Raw genomic sequence first — 18,615 nt, 5'->3', positions numbered from 1 at the left:
AAAATGTGGAAAGAAAGTTTTATATCGTCATGGCGACATAAATCGTCATATTGTACAGCACTACTTGGCACTATCTATATATCCTATTACATGACCATATTCGCCCCCCCCCCCAAAAAAAAAATGCACAAAAATAATCCAATTCCGACTAGGAAAATCTACAGAAATAAAAAAATCCCCCGTCCATAGAGCATGAGTGCCCTCTAGTGGAGAAAAAAAATTCCTACCATAAAATTAAAACAATACAGTTTTCTCAATTGCTTTAGTAGGTTTCTCTGCTCTAACTTGAAATTGTCAAAACTGCTTCCTCACAGTATTTTATCACTAGTACACATAAAAAATTTTTTTGAACAAGTTGCAGATGTTTTCGTACATCCATGCAAATGATTTGTACAATTCTCTGCTGTTTCCTACATAATCTGCCGTGATGGTCGAAATGGATTATCATCGGTCTCTATTGAATAGTCTCACCACCCCCAACATTTAGTCATGAGTTCATTGCATGTCTTTACATGCAAACTGGATTAACATGTCGTCAGAATATGTTAACACGTGTGTGCTTTTTTCTCAGTATTTTCGTTACTTATTTTCAGTAACTTATTTTAACCTGCCAAAATTTGTAATAGTTTGGGACAATGAGTTTCCACCACACCAACATAATCTGGGAATGGTTTGCAGCCCACAACAGAATGGTAATGAAATTCCTACCACCATACTCCCCATTCCTCAATCTCATAGAAGAATTTTTCTCCACATGGAGACTGCAAGTGTATGATCGCCAGCTTCACATTCAGATGACTCTTCGGGATGCCATGAATGCAGCATGCAGTGACATCACAGCTGATGCCTGCAGAGGCTTGGTAAGACATTCAAGAAGATTCTCTCCACGCTGCATAGCAAGAGATGACATTCGTTGAGACGTGGATGAAAATTTGTGGCCCAACAGAGAGGAACGTCAAGATGTGGAGAAAGAATGGGGAAAAATCCCGACAACACTCGAAGTTTGGTTGTGCCGATTGTCTTATGTTCACATTTCTAATTTTGCTTTTGTTTTTTTTCTTTGTGATACTCAGCGATGTCTTTTGTTCTCTGTATCGCAATGACATGGTCTGTCAAAACATTGTAAAAACAATGAAAGTGTAGACGGAATCTTGTGCAGTCCCTTGCAAGCAATCTCCCACACACAAAGGTGTAACTTACTAACAATTTTCATCAAAACTTACATAAACCATCTTCAGCATCAGAGCCTTCCACTTGTATTGAGCGCATGACAAAGCAATTTGACTGTCTTTTCTGCACACAGTGAATGAAACAAGGACTTGTCATTCTGACAGCACTGACAGCCAAAGACTAAGAATTTTGCACAAAAAATGGCTTTAACTGGTAATCCATGTTTTTTTGCAATTTGTGTGACATGTTTTGAGAAATGCACAAACTTTTTTGAGAATTTCAATTCTGATCTGAGAAACATACTACAGCAATTGAGAAAAACTAATATCTCCCATTTTCTGTGGTGTATTGAGGCAAATAAAAATTAGGAGAGAGGTTAAAAACCGTGCTTACGGGTCATGTTGATAGCAGTGTGTGAAATAGTTTATTTTTTACAGCACTTTAAAGACGCCACGTGATTGGACAGGCCGGTGTGATCATAGGACTTTTAACTGCAAGCTTCTTTGTAGTCGTGTGACTGTATTGGCACGTCTGATTAGTGTGATGGAGTCATGTGATATTGCTGCCACATCTCATTTGTGAAACTGGTGTGTAGCCTAAAGTAGTGGAGTAAGAGTAGCGTTTCTTCTCCACAAATTTACTCTAGTAAAAGATAGTGCATAGCATAGACATCATTACTAAGGATGTGTCACTTCGTCATTGTTTGTGCGACGCCATATCAAAGGGGGCCGAGCTTCATTTAGTTATAGCCGAAGAAGGCACACGCTCATGTCGTATTTAAGCTTAGATTTACTTACAATTGGATTTAACTACGAAAGCTGTACTGCATACAAAAAGGAAGGATTGTCTCAGGAGTGATTTGTTCGAGGATTTAAGGTAAGTATTATATTTTTCGTACCATGTATGCGTGATTGAAACATTTATTCGTAGGAATTTTCTTCTTTGTTTACACATGGAGGCGGCTAATTTTCGTAACTGACTAGCCTCCTAGTTTACATTTAACCAAGAATCAAGACTGTTTTACGTCCATATCTATAAAGAATTCAGGGATCTCAGCATTTATTCACAAGAATTTTCGCCACAAAAGCTTTGTTTACGCCAGGCGGCCGCTTGCCTCATTTGCTAATATAGTAGCATTCTTCGTCAATATACGTACAAAACGCTAACTGCACTGTTTCTTTGCTTTTGACCAAGAATCGAGACTGTTTTACGTCCATATCTATGAAGAATTCGGGGTTTTGCATTTATTCACAAAACTTTTCGCCAGAAAAGCTCCTTTTACGCCAGGCGGTCGCTAGCCTCATTCGCTAACAATATATAGTGTATAATGATAATAAAGGGCTATTCTAGCCTATAATAAATTGTGATTGAATGTAGAATGTATTAATAATTTATTTACATATTATTTATAATTGATTTTGCATGTTTTCCTCAAGTATTAAGTTTCTGATGTTAAACTAAGTGATTTGTTAGCTGTTGAAAACTTGCATTAAATAAAAAAGTTGCTATTTTGGTCAAAAACTTATATGATATGTTAAATATTGCTATTGATCCTGAAAATATAGGTGATTATCTCTGCATTTGGTGATTTTTGTGCATCTAGTGTAAAACCTGAGACTTCTATAGACATTTTAAGTTGTGTTATACTTCTATCAAAAATAATCAATTGGGATTTTATCAGGGAATGACTTGGAATTTTTTGATGCCGCTGCTCATGGGGACTTATATATGGCTATGGTAGGTGCCTGTTTTGGTTTTAGGTCAGTAGCTGTTTTGGTTTTGTAAATATTTGAATTTGAAGTTTTTGAAAATAGGCCCCCTACGAATCGGCCGTTTCCTGTGTCATGTCAATAGGTTATGAATTTTATCGACGTAGTAAAACTACTCTTAGAATGACATTTTTCTCAAAAACTTACTCGTGTAAATGTAACCCCTGGTTTTGAGAACATACTCAGTTGCACCTAGCGACTTTGGATGACAAAAAACCTCAGGTTAAAATTGGTTTGAAAATTCCTGGTTCATATCACAAACAGTTTGATAAGATAATCAGTACGTTTGTCGGGCGGTGAGTTCTCTGGTCATGCTGGTGGCCTGGTACTGAACCACATAAGGCACGAGGTCGGGTCCCAGTTTTACGTAGGCCCCTCGGTTGCTCCCAAAGTCATAGTAATTGGAAGCCGAGAAGAGCGTCAGGACCTCGGGTCAAACCACAGAAGCGCGTTACTTTTTCCTCATGTCCATCCAGAGGCGGGAAACGCATTCAGGCGCTCACCTTGCGGTTGTGGCAGAACTCGTAGCCGTCCTGTTTACACTCGTGAGAGCGTACGATAAGCTGCAGGCTGTGTTTGGTCAGGAAGTCCTCCGTGACATCAGGACCCCAGTAGCATCCGCCGCCTCTCAGCTCGTTAGGGATGCAGCCGTCTTGAGACATGGGGTCGCTCCAAAGCAGGTCGAGGATCTGTCAAGTACGACAAGATGATTTTTAGTTGAAGAAAACAAGGAAATTAGCATAAAAATAGGAAGATGCGGGCCACTATTATGGTTAAGAGTAACCTCGAAAGATTTAGTCTGTTGTGTATGTACATACAAGCATATTAGTACTGTACGACAAGATGATCTGTAGCTAGGCTTGCCACCCGTCCCTTGAAATACGGAATTGTTCCGTAATTGGGAATTAAAAGTTGCATTCCGTATCGACCCAATACGGAACGCAGTTTATTCCGTATTTCACAATTTTTCCATGGGGCGACCCCGCGCGACCCGCGGCTCCGGCGGCGGGAAGGGGCGGGCGGCGGTGCGCCCAGCCTATGCACGTCTGTCACACGCAAACACATACCTGCACTCATGAGTGAACAATGAGCCAGCAATAATGAACAAAAAGGGCAGGAGATATCAAAGACAGCAAGGTGGTTATCTGCCTGCCCGCTGCTGTCTGCCCAGCACTGCGCTCCACTTCCGGGTTCGTTGCCTAGTTACCTCGCTCGCTCTGCTCAATGCACCGCCCCGTGCGTTTTCAAAACAAAGATGTCTTCAAAAGCAGACGCTCAGGAGTCAGGACACCCCACCTCATCATCAAAAGAGAAAACGCCTCCAAAAAATAGACTGGAGTGGGAAGAGGGTAACCCGTGGCTCGATAGAGTCATTGATGATGATTATAAAGCGAAATGCAAGGCAGGCACGAAAGTTTTTGCAGTGTCTCACAGAGGTGTAAAACAGCATGCTGCAGGGGACCGCCACAAACGGAATATAAGATCCCAGAAGAGCCTTCGTCACAATTCTTTGTACCTGAAAGATCCCCTGAGCTTGATTTGGTATGTTATTATGCTCTTTTATATGAATAACATATAGGCTATATTTATATTTACCTTCATACATCTTGCATTGATAGGAGCATAGATAGGCTATTTCAGTTGCTACTATGTTTGATTATTTTCAGGAATGTTGATTTTTTTTTTTTTTTTTTTTTGGAAAGATGCATTTATTATCAATCAATATGGAATGGATTTATGTACCCATAAAGAACATCTTATTTTGTTATGCTAACTAATGCTCCTCATTTAGAATTATTCCTAATAGATTAACAGCAAATAAACACTGAATAAATAGTCCTACTGCGAATATATACTATCTGTTGATTAATAGTGATACCAAAATTAAGGCAATAATTTGACATCATCGCACGCTTACCCTATAAATTACTGCAGCTGAGGTGACAGAGGTATATCACACAGTAAAACGTGGCCAGAGCTACAATAGTGCTGACTGTGGACACAGGCTCAATCAGAAGATTTTTATGTGGTTCCAGAATGGTGAAGAAAATGACTTTGGGGAGAACAAAGCAAGGGGCATTGTTGAAACAAGTCCTGGGTCCAAAGGCAGTGGGTGATGTGCTCAAGTTCTTAACGTAACCCATCCCATTCTCCATACAGACCGATGCCTCGAATAAATTGAGCAGGAAGATGTTTCCCCTTGCTGGCCAGTACTTCAGTCCAGAGTCCTGGGTCACCAACAAAATGCTGGACTTCAAAGAGAATGCAGACGAGTCAGCTGCTGGAATTGTAGTTCTCCTGGAACATTCCCTTGAGAAATTTGGTTTGTCAATGGATCACGTGACCGGATTCAGTGCCGACAACACAAATGTTAATTACGATATTCATAACTTCGTTTTCACTAACCTGCAGAAAAAAACAAAACAGTCTGCTGCAAGGAAACTGCCATGCCCACATAGTGCACAATACAGTTTTCGCATCTAAAAATAGTTTTGGGGATGCCCCTATTTTTCGCCCATAAGGCTTTGGGCGCGAGGGGGGCGTCCCTTATTTCTAGTCTGAAAGGTGGCAACCCTATCAATAGCATCATTTTTAGTTGGCCCTTGCATCCTTCAATTTTTTTGAAAACAGCCCTGGGAGAAAAAAAATTGACACTCCTGCTTTGTTGCGCAAGTGGCTTTTTTTTTTTTTTGAAAATTCTATTATCATTATTACTGTGTAGGAAAGCTTTGCTCTGCTTGTCAGTTAACGGGCCACTTCAGGATTTTGGGGCATTTACCTGTGACTTCCTGTTGATCTTGGATCAGTTCCTACTGATTTTCGGGAATTTTTGGGTCACTTCTTGTTAGTTTTTGGGCATGTCCATGAGAAATAAACTATGTTTATGGCTCCATATAACAGTAAATTTGATTTGTTTTTAAATTTTATTTTATAGTATTTAAAGAAACACTTAGTAATTTTTCAGATTTGGAGACATATGCCGTAAAGCAGCCAACACATTTGTAGTTTTTTTTGTTTGGCAGGGTTCCTGCCACCATCCTTTAATTTAATTAGTGCCGGTGAAAGCAATACAGATCCCTTCAAGGTATAAAAGAGGTATCATTCAACTAGTTGTCAGTCGACATATTGTCACAAATGTTATGAAAATGTTTTTTTATAAAGGTTGAAAAGCTACCTAGTGTTGCTTTAAATGAGTCTCCTATAAAGGGTTAATCAGGTACAATTCATTTGAATTCAACCTGAACAACAAAAGATCACTTTTAATTAGGGCTGTCAAAATGATCGCGTTAATGGGCGATAATTAATTTTTTAAATTAATCACGTTAAAATATTTGACGCAATTAACGCACATGCCCCGCTCAAACAGATTAAAATGACAGCACAGTGCAATGTCCACTTGTTACTTGTGTTTTTTGGAGTTTTGTCGCCCTCTGCTGGCGCTTGGGTGCGACTGATTTTCTGGGCTTCAGCACCCATGAGCATTGTGTAATTATTGACATCAACAATGGCGGGCTTCTCGTTTATTTTTTGATTGAAAATTTTACAAATTTTATTCAAACGAAAACATTAAGAGGGGTTTTAATATAAAATTTCTATAATTTGTACTAACATTTATCTTTTAAGAACTACACGTCTTTCTATCCATGGATCGCTTTAACAGAATGTTAATAATGTTAATGCCATCTTGTTGATTTATTGTTATAATAAACAAATACAGTACTTATGTACCGTATGTTGAATGTATATATCCATCTTGTGTCTTATCTTTCCATTCCAACAATAATTTACAGAAAAAATGTGGCATATTTTAGAGATTGTTTGAATTGCGATTAATTAAGATTAATTAATTTTTAAACTGGAATTAACTCGATTAAAAATTTTAATCGTTTGAAAGCCCTACTTTTAATGGTTTAGAAATGTTTCTTTTCAAATATTTAGGACTAACTTCTGGGCGTAATAACATCAAAATCAATCCTTGAGTACATTACCGTTTCAGTTATTTTTTTCTAAAATCTGAGTGCAGTGTTAAACCCTTTAAATAGACAAGTTTCTGAGGTACTTCCGCTTTGTTTCCACATTTCTGCTCGCGACTTCTGTTTTACACTTTCTCCGTTCAAAACAACAGTGGAGCTGGAGTAACATTACTCATCAAAATCGCTCAAAAAAGGCAATTTGGAAATACCGCATCCATATACTATCATCACGACATGGGAGGACATGTTCATGAAGGCAGATGTTGAACCAAGCCCGTGCCACCACAAAGACCGGGTGTTTATGTAGCCATGTTGCCGCTGGAGTTATGGAAGGTATGTCCTTCCTATTTTCATGAGTCTGGTGCTCAAAAAATACTAATGCTAAAAATATTGCTCATGAAATGACTTATTGTCTTTGATATCGTTATTCTGATGATGATTGAAATTATGATGATGTTTGTATTATTTACTACAACTACTGTACTGCTGTGGCTGCAAAACATGCTATCTGCTGCTAGCCTGGTGCTAATCAGTACGTGTAGGATGGCACAATTACGTAAATGCATTAATGCAAGTGTTACTAGTTTTTTGTTCGTTTGTTTACAGCTGGAAAACGCTATTAGGCAAGGGAAGACAAATTGATGTGCCTCACAACAACACTAACTGTACGTCGACTGACATATATCAAGACTGGGTGCATTCTACTTTGATGATGCAAGGCTTGACTTATTCTCCATCTTAGTTAATATTTTTCTTATAATTTTTATAAATTGTGATTTATTGGCTTGTTTTATACATGCACTAAACATTTTAAATAAAACAAGAAATTGAATGATGTTGTCCAAATGTTTCATTGCGATTAATGTCTGCAATAAAAAAGAATGACATACTATTTTTGTTTCTATGTACATACCTTGGAGTATTTTCTTGCAACAACAAAATCCGTGCAAGCACTTCTACATTCGGCAACTTTAATATTATATGTAATTTCACCTCATTTTGGTCAATCAAGTGGCCGGCATATCAATTTACACCTGACGTCAACACAGGCTGACAGGTTGTTATAAATTTGTCCATGAACGATCAACAAAGTGTTAAAAAAAACATAGAATCTTTCGTGTAGATCCTGAGGTTTAAAGCACATCCTTAACTTTGTGGTGTATGGCAAGGTAGATCCATACTGGCGCTTTGAAGCTGGACGCTGTTCAAAACATTCCACTTCCAACCATACATATAGGCGCTTCCAGGAGTTCATGGACAGCACCGAAAGTCTCAAAGTCTCATCTACGGCATGCTGAATCCATTTTTGGAGACTCCGTGGGTTCCTGTGGTTTGATTTTGCAGTTTTAACTTTGCCAACACACTGCTTACTACAACTGCACTTCATGTTGTTCTGTCTAAAACGGAAGTTCGGAGCATAAATGATGCCCCCGCCAATGTTTCGCTCAGGAAGCTTGTCTATAGGGTTTAATAATTATTTTGGGAAATTTAAAAAACAAAAACTATCCTGTTAAAGACCATGAGTCCACATACATGGACATCACAATTTTGGTCATGTAGGCCACAACATTATCAAGTGTCGCCTACATGACGCAAAATGGGATGTCCACTTGTATGGATGCCCGATCTCTTCATTTCCTTGTTAATTTTATAGTACTTACGGGTGACTACCTGTTCATCAGTTTGGTACTTTTTGAGGCAATCTGGGGTCACTTCCTGGACATTTTGTATCATTTACTGTTGATTTTCAGGCATTGCCGGGTATCTCCCTGATCATTGGTCACTCCCTGTTGATTTAGGAGCATTTCCAGGTCACTTCCTGTTGGTTTTGGGCAATTATTTTAATTTTATTATTATTATTAATTTAATTTAATTATTTTATTTACTTTCTGTTGATTTTGGGTTACTTTCTGATGATATGGGGGCATTCCTAGGTCACTTCAAATGGATTTTCGGTTACTTATTAATTTTTGGTCATTTTTTGGGTCACTTCCTTATTAACTCATGGGCTACCATTGACAGGACGAGAGGTCCAATGGACTGGGAGGGTGAATGAACAAACATGCAATGTGCATTGCTCTCCCTGAACAGCATCGTCGTGCTTGCTTGAACCCGAACCAGATCAGACGGTGCACTTCTAGAGCTCCGACTTAAGGTGATGACGGGGAGTTGGAAAAGAAGATTGAGCCGGGGAGGAGGGATTAATGACGCGTGGATTAGTGCATCTGAAAGCCAAGATGTGCAGGCAGGCTGGCGTCGCTGATCCTGAGTGTTGATTACTGACCGCAAGGCTGATAAACTACCACCATCAGTGCCAAGACTGACTCATTAGCCACCATTGACGGTGGTAGACGTCCAATCCATTTTGACTGAGAAGGGCGAACCCAGTCAAAATGGACTGGACGTCTAGCGCCGGATTTGGTACTGAAACATGAGCACATTCCTCCCCGTTTAAATGAATTGAACGTCTATCTCCTTCGATGGCAGGAAATGATTTAAAGGTGCAAGCAGGTGATGCTGAAATGATTGCAGACCATATTTTGGATACAAGTTTTCAAAAAAAAAGGGACAGAAAAGGCTTAATGAAATTAGATTCTAATTAGTCATAACCATGCGCTACAGTTTTTTGCACTCTGCTAGCAAGCTAAGCTTTTTATTTCCTTGTTGACGTGTGACTGTTCTGTCACTCAGTCAACATGTTCTAGCTAGCGCAGCACTAGAAAGTGAGGCATTATTATCACGTGACGTCACAACCAGAATTTATGAAAAAAAAGTGGGCATTAACAGCGGACAGCTAAAATGGCAAAAGACTGAGAAAATGCATATTTGAAAAACGCGAAAAACTGAAAAAAAAAAGGGTAAACGGGGGAAAAAAATCTGCACAAAACTAAACAAAACTAAAAAAAAGGGAAAGTTATTGTCAAATTTTGGCTTTTGGAAAAGATTGGTAAAGCTTCAAATTTTGGTGGGAACAAAATTCTGCCTAAAACAAAATAGCCTGGTTGGCCTTGTCTGTCACTGTCAATGGCAGGCAAAGAGTTAAGGGTTGAATTAGATGGAACATAGGCTTCATAATGTATTGACGTGACACATTCCCGATTCACTGCGTCATGCCTTCCTGAAGGGGGCTGTCCCACAGTTCGCTTCATTTATTAGCAGTCGGTCACAGCGATCTATTGCCGGATTTAGGTTGTAAAAGTACGAAAGCTGTACTGCGTACAAACAGGAAGGATTGTCTCAGGAGTGATTTGTTCGAGGATTCAAGGTAATTATTAGATTTTTCGTACCAGCTACAGCATTGGCATTATACTTTGCAACATTTATGTAAAATAACTGCTAACTGCTCGTTTTTTTGCCTTTAACCAATAATTGAGACGGTCCATATCTGTAAAAAATTCAGGGATTTAAGCATTTACTCACAAGAATTTTCAACACAAAAAGCCCTTTGTTGTACTAAGGGGGCCACCATAGTGACCTAAAGACTAGCAGGACATTCGACATATTTACGTAAAATAAATGCTAACTGCCCTTTTTTTTTTTGCTTTTAACCAATAATTGAGACTGTTTTACATCCATATCTATAAAGAATTTGGGGATTTAAGAATTTATTCACAAGAACTTTCAATGGAAAAGCTCTTTGTTTACATATGGCGGCCGCTAATTTTCTTACTGACTAGCATCATAGTTTGCAATATTTAAGAAAAATAAATGCTAACTGCACGTTTTTTGTTGTTGTTGCTTTTAACCATGAATCAAGTCTGTTTTACATCGATATCTATAAAGAATTCAGGAATTTAAGTATCTACTCACAAGAATTTAACGGAAAAAAAGCTCTGTTTACATATGGCGGCCGTTAATTTGCGTACTAAGTAGCAGCATAGTTCGCAATATTTACGTATAATAAATGCTAACTGCACATTTTTTGCTTTTAACCAAGAATTGAGACTGTTTTACGTCTATATCTTTAAAGAATTCAGGGATTTAAGCATCTAGTCACGAGAATTTTCAAAGGAAAAAGCTCTTTGTGTGTGTGTTTCCACTCGGTCAGCTTTGACGGAGATAGGCCCCCGATGAATCGGCCCCGCGCCCTGTTTCCCGTCGATACATTATGAAGTCTATGGATGGAAACACACATGGAAGTTGGTTCCTAAGCAGTTCTTAAAGGTGCTATATGGAATTTGTCACTTTTTTACTCACAACTTTCAAATCCGCCCTACAGCGTAACTGCAGCCTGCGTTAAGCTCGTGCACGCTTGAACGAGCACGAACATAAATCAATGGCCCATCAAATTAGCATCAGAAACGTAAAAACACAAACCTGATTGTTTAGTGTTACTAACAACTCTTCCGTGGGTGTGAAAAGTGTTTTTGCCAAGCGGAGACTAGGCAGAGGCTGGGTGAAACAGTAGTGCAGCCACGCGTGGACATGCACAAGCGTATGTTAGGCCATAGTGTTCAAGCCGAACACTCTCTATTGAAGGGAAATAAAATTGCGTTTTAGGGGTAGTCTCAGTTTAAATGTCAGGGCTCTGTGTAATCATCAGGGCATTGCTAGAACATGTATGGACTAGAAAAGTATTTTAAATTAACACTAAAGATTTTGTACACGGTGATCTCTCACACCTTCGCGATTCGCGGCTTTAGTGCATCGCAGGGTTTCAAAAAGTATTCAACAAAAATAAAAATGATAAAATATTGTTGAAAAAAATAAAAAAATAAAATAAAATAATAATGTTTCATTTTGATGAGCAGGAGACATTGCCTCGGACTCAGGGGCTTTGCACATACCCACAGGCACTCATAGAAGGCGCGTCATTGGTTACTTCTGCGAGATTGACACATTAGAGCAGGGGTCCCCAACCACCGGGCCGGGGACCGGTACTGGTCTGTGGCGCATTTGCTACCGGGCCGCACAGAAATAAGAAATAATTCCCAGTAGCACAGAAATAAGAAATAATTTATTAACGACCGCATTCTGGCCTGTCCCTCTTGACACACCAATCTGCTTGTCTACTCGATTGATTGTAAGATACATCCCAGGATGCACCGGGACACATCATCAGTGATGTTCCTGAGATCATTGGGGGTTTTGGGTCTTTCAAAATCATACCCCTTCCCTTAGGGGACCCAGCCAGGATTGATCAGACCCCAGCTCGTGTCCCAGAAGCATTTGCCCACAGATCGCTCCTCCTGATCCAGAGCCATCTAGAGGCTCTCTCTGCTGCCTCCATGGTGGTTTTGATCGCCTTCCTTTTCTCAGCACCTGTGATGCCCAGAAGTGTGAGCACCTTGCATAGTGAGTGACCGGCAAAGCCTCTACACCCCACCTCAATGGGCTCACAGCGTGCTTTCCAGCCTCCTCTCTGGCATTGCTCGACGAGCTCCTGATACTTTGACAGCTTCCGCTTATTCGCCTCCTCTATGCAGTCCTCCCAGGGAACTGTCAATTCTATCAGTAGCACCTGCCCTACCGATACTGACGTAAGCACAATGTCTGGTCTTAATGAAGTTGTTAAAATGTGTTCAGGAAACTTGAGTTGCTTGCCTAAGTCCACTTGGAGAACCCAGTCCACTGCTGAGGTGAGGAGCCCGGAAGCTGGTTTGGGCTGTGACGGAAGCTGCTCTCCCGCCCTGACAAAGGCGATCCTCCTCTTGTCAGGTTGTTGTTTGCTGCTGTTGTTTTTAGCCACGGCTTTAGCTATGGCTTCAGCAATGGTCTTCAGCACCTGGTCGTGCCGTCAACGCTTTGGGGCAGCTGCTCAGGATATGCTCTAGCGAGCCTTTCTTGGAGCACAACACACAGGCTGGAGAGTCATTCAGGCCCCAGAGATGGAGATTAGCAGGGCTGGGTATGACTGAACAGCCTGGACCATGAACTTAATGCGCTGGGGTTCCGTCTGCCTGATCTCAGACCAGGTCACCTTCCTCTCCAGGGTACCCTCCCACCTTGTCCATGCTCCCTGCTGCTGCATGCCCACCATCTTGCTGGTTCGTTCCTTCTCAACCTCTGCTGGCGTTTGTCCTTAGCGCATGCCTTCTCATAGCGAGGTTGGGGAAGGGCTCCGAGCCCAGCACAGCTGGTTGCCACTGCGCCTACCAGGGCCCTATGTCGTAAACGGGACTCTGCTACCTCAAGGCTTTCCTGAACCCTCTATAGATATAATAATAAAATTGGATAAGATATCGTCTATTTTAAAAAAATCTATATTTATATCTTTGGACAACTGTTTTTTACTGGGAAAATGCCACCTGACGAGCCAGAAGAGGCACACTCTACCTCGAAGAAAATGAAAAAATTTTTTAACAGACAATACCAGGAATCCCACCAAAAATTTTGGTTTGTTGCAACAGGTGACTCTCAGGCGCCAAGTCCACTCTGCGAAAAGGCCGTTTCAAACTAGCGGCAGGCTAGTGTGAAGGATTGATCGGCAACCCATTTATTGTATATGTGGGAGGGAACTTTTCGGCAAAAGTGAGTCGCAGCAATCTTTTTGGACATACCAGCCGCGCGGGTGCCGGTCCGGGGCCGTGGCCCTTCCCCGGCCGGCCGGGGTGGGGTGGAGTTGGGGTGGGGGCCGGGGGGTGTATGCGGCAGCCATGGTTCCCTCCCAGGTCCGCCCGGCCGGAGCCGCGTCTCCCTGTACCGGGTGCCGGGGAGGTGCCCTCTGGTGCCATACCGCGCGCCCCTCTTGGCCCGGGGGTGGGTTGTGGGGGGTGCGCTTCCCTCCCCTTGGTCTGTTTCCGGCCCTGTCCGCCTCCCTGGGCCGCGGCGGCCGCGGCTGCCCCCCGGCCGGCGCGGTCGTTGGCGGGGCCTCTTGGGGCCCGCGGGGCCTAGGGTGAGGCTTGCTGTCCCTTGCCGGTGGGGTGGACGCCCCCTGGTCGCCGGCGCTTGGTGTGGCGCCTGCTCGGGGTGCGGGGTGGGTGCTCGGTGGGTGGGAGGGGGGTGGGCGGTTGCGGAGGCGCCGTGGGTGGTCTGGGGCGGGGATTGATCGGGGCCCTGACGCTTCTTCCGCCCTGGGGCCGGTGGTTCTGGTGGACGGGGCCACGCCCGCGGGAGCCTGCCTCTTAACTCACGCACTTCTCACTTCGGCACTGTAAATATTTTTCACCCTGGCACTTACATGCTCATACACTTCTCCGGGGAGAGTTGGGACGGGGCTTTACAGTCCCAGCCCGACTCCCCCCTGTTTTTAATGCACCACACACCAAGGTTGTGGGATGGTTGGGACCTGTTGGGGGGGGGGGCCTCACGGCTGCCTCCTCACCACAGGCCCCGCCATCCCTGCACCTTTTTTAAATGCACCACACACATCATACTCCACAGGAGAGCTCCGGCAAAGGGCGGTGGGACGGGCGGCTGGACAGAAACTCCATGCTGCGGTCCCACTGCCCCAAGCCAAGCTCTCCTATTTTAATGCATACATTGCACTACCCTCCCCCCACACCCCCATCACGGTGCTGGGTGATGGCTGCCAGTCGGGAACCTGGCAGCCACAGTAATAGGGTGGTAGGTGGGTCCCACACTTTTTCTATATGGCGTGGCTCCCGGGGTGTGGCCTCCCCTCTGCCTCGGCTGCCGGCCGCGGGAGTGGGTTGGGGGGTCGGGTCTCCGATCTTGCATCGCCCCGTGGCAGTTCCTGGGCGTTCTCCTGCCTCCGCCTTCCCCTCTCTTCTCTGGCTGGGCATCCGCCCTGTGCTCCGTCGCGGGTCGCTGGCTGGGCGCCGGTGTATCAGCGGGGTGTCGCCTGCACCGGCGGGGGACCCTGCCTTGCCTGGGGCTTGGTGGGCCGCTGGGGGTCCCGTGGCGTGCCGTGTCGGTTGGGGGGCTGTGGCTGTGGCTCGTGGCCCGGGTGGGCGGGCGGGGGTGGGTGTACCGGAAACCGGAAATACATCTCGCTGACGATAGCACCAGCATATTAGTAACTAGTTTAGATGTTCAATGTATTTCTTGTTGTTGTTTGTGTATGTGTTTCTTTTCTTTCTTCTCTTGTATTTCTTTTCTTCTGTCCCCCCATAATCCCTTCCTGTTCGCTGCTTTGTCATAATAAAAAGGTATTTTGAAGGATCACAATGGGAGTATGTCAGACTCTCCATGTGAAACATTAAAACTGTTCAGAATCCGGGCACTTAGACTTCCATTCTCTGTGTCAAACAGCTGAACAGGACAGGTTAAAAAAAAAAAAAAAAAAAAAAAAATTTAACAGACAATACCAGGAATCCCACCAAAAATTTTGGTTTGTTGCAACAGGTGACTCTCAGGCGCCAAGTCCACTCTGCGAAAAGGCCGTTTCAAACTAGCGGCAGGCTAGTGTGAAGGATTGATCGGCAACCCTTTTATTGTATATGTGGGAGGGAACTTTTCGGCAAAAGTGAGCCGCAGCGATCTTTTTGGACATACCAGAAAGTCTTGAGTGAATTTTTGCCGAGGGGCCGGGCTAAAATAGAGACTTTTTTCCCAACGCTGCCGCGCTGACATCAACAACGCATACAATAGCAGAGGGGCAGGCGAACTGATCTCTGTGCTACACAATAGCAGAGGGGCAGGCGAACTGATCTCTGTGCTACACAATAGCAGAGGGGCAGGCGAACTGATCTCTGTGCTATTAGGCTGGTTCAGCGGACGCAATTTACAGCCGACGAAACCTTGATGAATACGCTTTTTAAAAGTTTTGCGAGCTCAGGAACACTCGAAAAATGACTCTGATACCTCTCCTTGCTAAGCTAATGGATACCTCGATGTGCGTTTGTGTGGAAATGTAGTTAACGGGTAACAAAAAAAACTTTGCCATCTTACCAAAATTAGTAAAACTCTTTACACTCTCTTTACTCTTTACAGAACTGGTGGTTGGGACTATAGTAAATATGCTTGCTGGAGTCCACCCACTCTTCACTTCCTAAAAGGGTCGACATCAACCTATGTGGCTCTTTGCTGTGGGCTGCATATTGTGAAACAGCCATAATACTGTACGTACGTGGCCAAAAGCTAGCAAACTAGGCAATGACGCCTATAAAGCTGCTTTGGCACATAGACTAAGCATCAATGCACTGAAAGCATCATACTTTGTGGCGAACCGTATTGCTAAAGCCAATAAACCTTTTTTATGCCTGCGACCAAGGATATTTGCAGTCAAATTTTAGGAGTGGCCACTGTTAAAACCATTGATTCAGGGTATGGTGAGTTGCATTATTCTTGCACTTAATGTTTGTCTTCAGCCCCGTCGTGTATTTAAATGGTTGCTGTATTTTTCTGCCACACGTTGCCGGTCCATGGGAAAAAAAAGCACACATCACACTGGTCCGTGGTACAAAAAAGGTTGGGGACCACTGCATTCGAGCACCAATGAGCACCACTGCAACCTCACCAACACATGAGACCACCAATAAGAGTGGCTTCATCCCATGAGCTGATTGGCTGCACACATCGCAGCCTTTGCCAGCCGCTTACCTTGTTCCAGGGCCTTAGAAAGAGGGTTACTACATTCCCATAGGGATCCATTATACGACTTTACTTCCAGGTATTTCTAGGTTATGGAGCCTCGGGTAATTCCAAACATGGCTTCGACGAGGGCGGACCGGACGGACGGATGGACGGACGGACGTCATGCTGCTGGTGGTGCCTGCTGGCTGTGGGCATTAAGCCCATTTTAAATAGCAACAGACAAACAAAAAAGCCTTTTTTTTCATGTTTTGACAACTGACCATTGCCATCCATTTTTTCTGATGCTCCTGGTCCTTGGGGAAACCATGCTGCACAATCAACCATCACAGGCCACTGATCTATAAAATGTTGGGTGTAAACAATGAACCGTGACACCAATTCCACCAATTGTTCAATAAATATTTTGATTTTCTTTATCACAGGTAATAAGTTGTTATTGTTATACATTACACCATGTTGAGGAAAATCATAAAATGTTGTTCCTGTCTTGTAATCATTTTGTGTTGCTTGGGACCAAAATGAAAAATGCCTCTAAAGAGGTACAGGTTTGATTTTGCTAAAATTAGAGTATATATTCAAAATTTAGTTTTTATGCAGGAAATATTTGTTAAATGTCATTTGTTTGTGTTTCAGGTCAAACTAAGTCTATAAAATAAAAAAAGAAAATGTACACACACACACACACACACACACACACACACACACACACACATATATATATATATATATATATATATACAGTATATATATATATAATAGATAATATATATATTTATATAATATAATATATATATATACATATATATAAGCATTACACAGTATTCTTGTTGTTAAAAAAGAAAAACCTAAATCATCTTGCATTTCAAAGTAAAAGTCGATTTCCCGAGCTCATGCTAACAGAAACATGGTACGGTCACTCCAAAGCATGGGAAAGTTCCCTTCTGCGTTAGTTTACATAGTTTTCAGTTTTTGCCTGACCACTCCAAATGTAAAACTAGCACTACATATATGTGATAATGCAATGACATAATCAAACAAGTACATAGATACGTGATTTTATCTATTTTTCATAAATGTCGCAATTACCACTGTCAGTTCCATTACAAATCACGACAGCGCTGCTTGTGCATGGAACTACTCACGCCCTACATGAACCACGTGACCACCCGCTGCGAGAACAAAGAGTGTCGCAACTCTCCTTGCACGGCTCGGCCTTGTTCTATCTCCAGTCTCACGAGTGAATTTCAACAACTTCTCAGGTCATTTTCAGTAGTACTTTTCTCTGTTTTCACCCACGTTTTTGAGAGCACCCGTCAGCCCGCAACACACCTCCACAGCCTCCTCTATGGTTCAGTCATTTCATTCGGTCAGTCTTTTGTGTAGGACTAGAAGGAGCTCACATACCACTGGTGGTACTCGTGGCACACTTTGAGAACCACTGAAATAATAAGCTAAAAAAATGGGATTTTCTCACTTACCTGCTTCCACTCTTCCTTGGCATTGTCGCTGGCGACCGAGTCAAAAGACTCCTGGGCTCCTTTTTCAGCATTTAAGCTTCCCAACCGGACCAGCGCGGCTCTCTGCTGGCAGCGTTTGAGATCATCTTCCACGTTGACCTTGACCCGATCGGAAAAGTCCTGCAGCGAGCGGTTGAGGAAGCTGTCCCGGCTGCCCAACGGTTTGGGACACGTGAGGGAGGCCCGCCGCTGGAAGAGTCTATGATTGCCCCAGTCTTCGTCCATTTCAGAGTCGATGGATGTCCTGGCGGAGCTTTGGTACTTCTTCTTGGGAGGCCTCAGAGCTGAAACGTACTGGACGGAAACACAGCAGGAAGTGTTTAGGGTCTGCAAAACAAAAAAAATAAAGCAGAGACCGCAAATCACTTACGGTGTGTCGGTCTACTCTTGCCAGCAAGCCAAGGTCGGTGGTGTCCGAGATACCGCCGTGCAGGACTATGACTTTCTGGTCGATCACCGCCGCCAATGGCAACCAGCTGAAGATCTTCTGGAGAAGCTTTAGGATCCGTTTGCCATGCATCTGCAGTAAGGGGGTCATCTTCATTTTTTGCTTCTGGTCCTGCCTTCTCAGTTCTCATATCAACTTTTTGGGCAAATGGTAATTTGCAAAAAGAGGGTTTAAAAGAAGTAAGGCTTGGCAATATGATGTAAAAATAAAATCTCAAGATTTTTTTCCTCCCAAAATTTGAGATTAAATTTATTAATTACATAACATTAAGTAATATTACAAGATTAAAGTCGGAATAT

General features: G+C 42.9%; 1 protein-coding gene across 2 annotated transcripts in view; it reads right to left on the bottom strand.

Annotated features, from left to right (window-relative positions):
* Positions 1-18,615, bottom strand: part of ppef2a (protein phosphatase with EF-hand domain 2a) — a 38,522-nt gene that overhangs the window by 7,945 nt on the left and 11,962 nt on the right. For both annotated transcript variants that reach the window (XM_057832481.1, XM_057832480.1), the window contains 4 exons: positions 18,239-18,388; positions 17,830-18,162; positions 3,443-3,628; positions 3,224-3,366 (listed from right to left, as the gene is read on the bottom strand). In XM_057832481.1, the coding sequence (XP_057688464.1) occupies positions 3,224-3,366; positions 3,443-3,628; positions 17,830-18,162; positions 18,239-18,388 (812 nt within the window). The remainder of the gene's footprint in view (positions 1-3,223; positions 3,367-3,442; positions 3,629-17,829; positions 18,163-18,238; positions 18,389-18,615) is intronic.

The sequence above is a fragment of the Corythoichthys intestinalis genome, chromosome 3 (genome assembly GCF_030265065.1).
Source record: "Corythoichthys intestinalis isolate RoL2023-P3 chromosome 3, ASM3026506v1, whole genome shotgun sequence".
Lineage (NCBI taxonomy): Eukaryota > Metazoa > Chordata > Actinopteri > Syngnathiformes > Syngnathidae > Corythoichthys > Corythoichthys intestinalis.
Note: the sequence above shows the minus strand (reverse complement) of the source record. Positions and strands in the feature narration are given on the sequence as shown.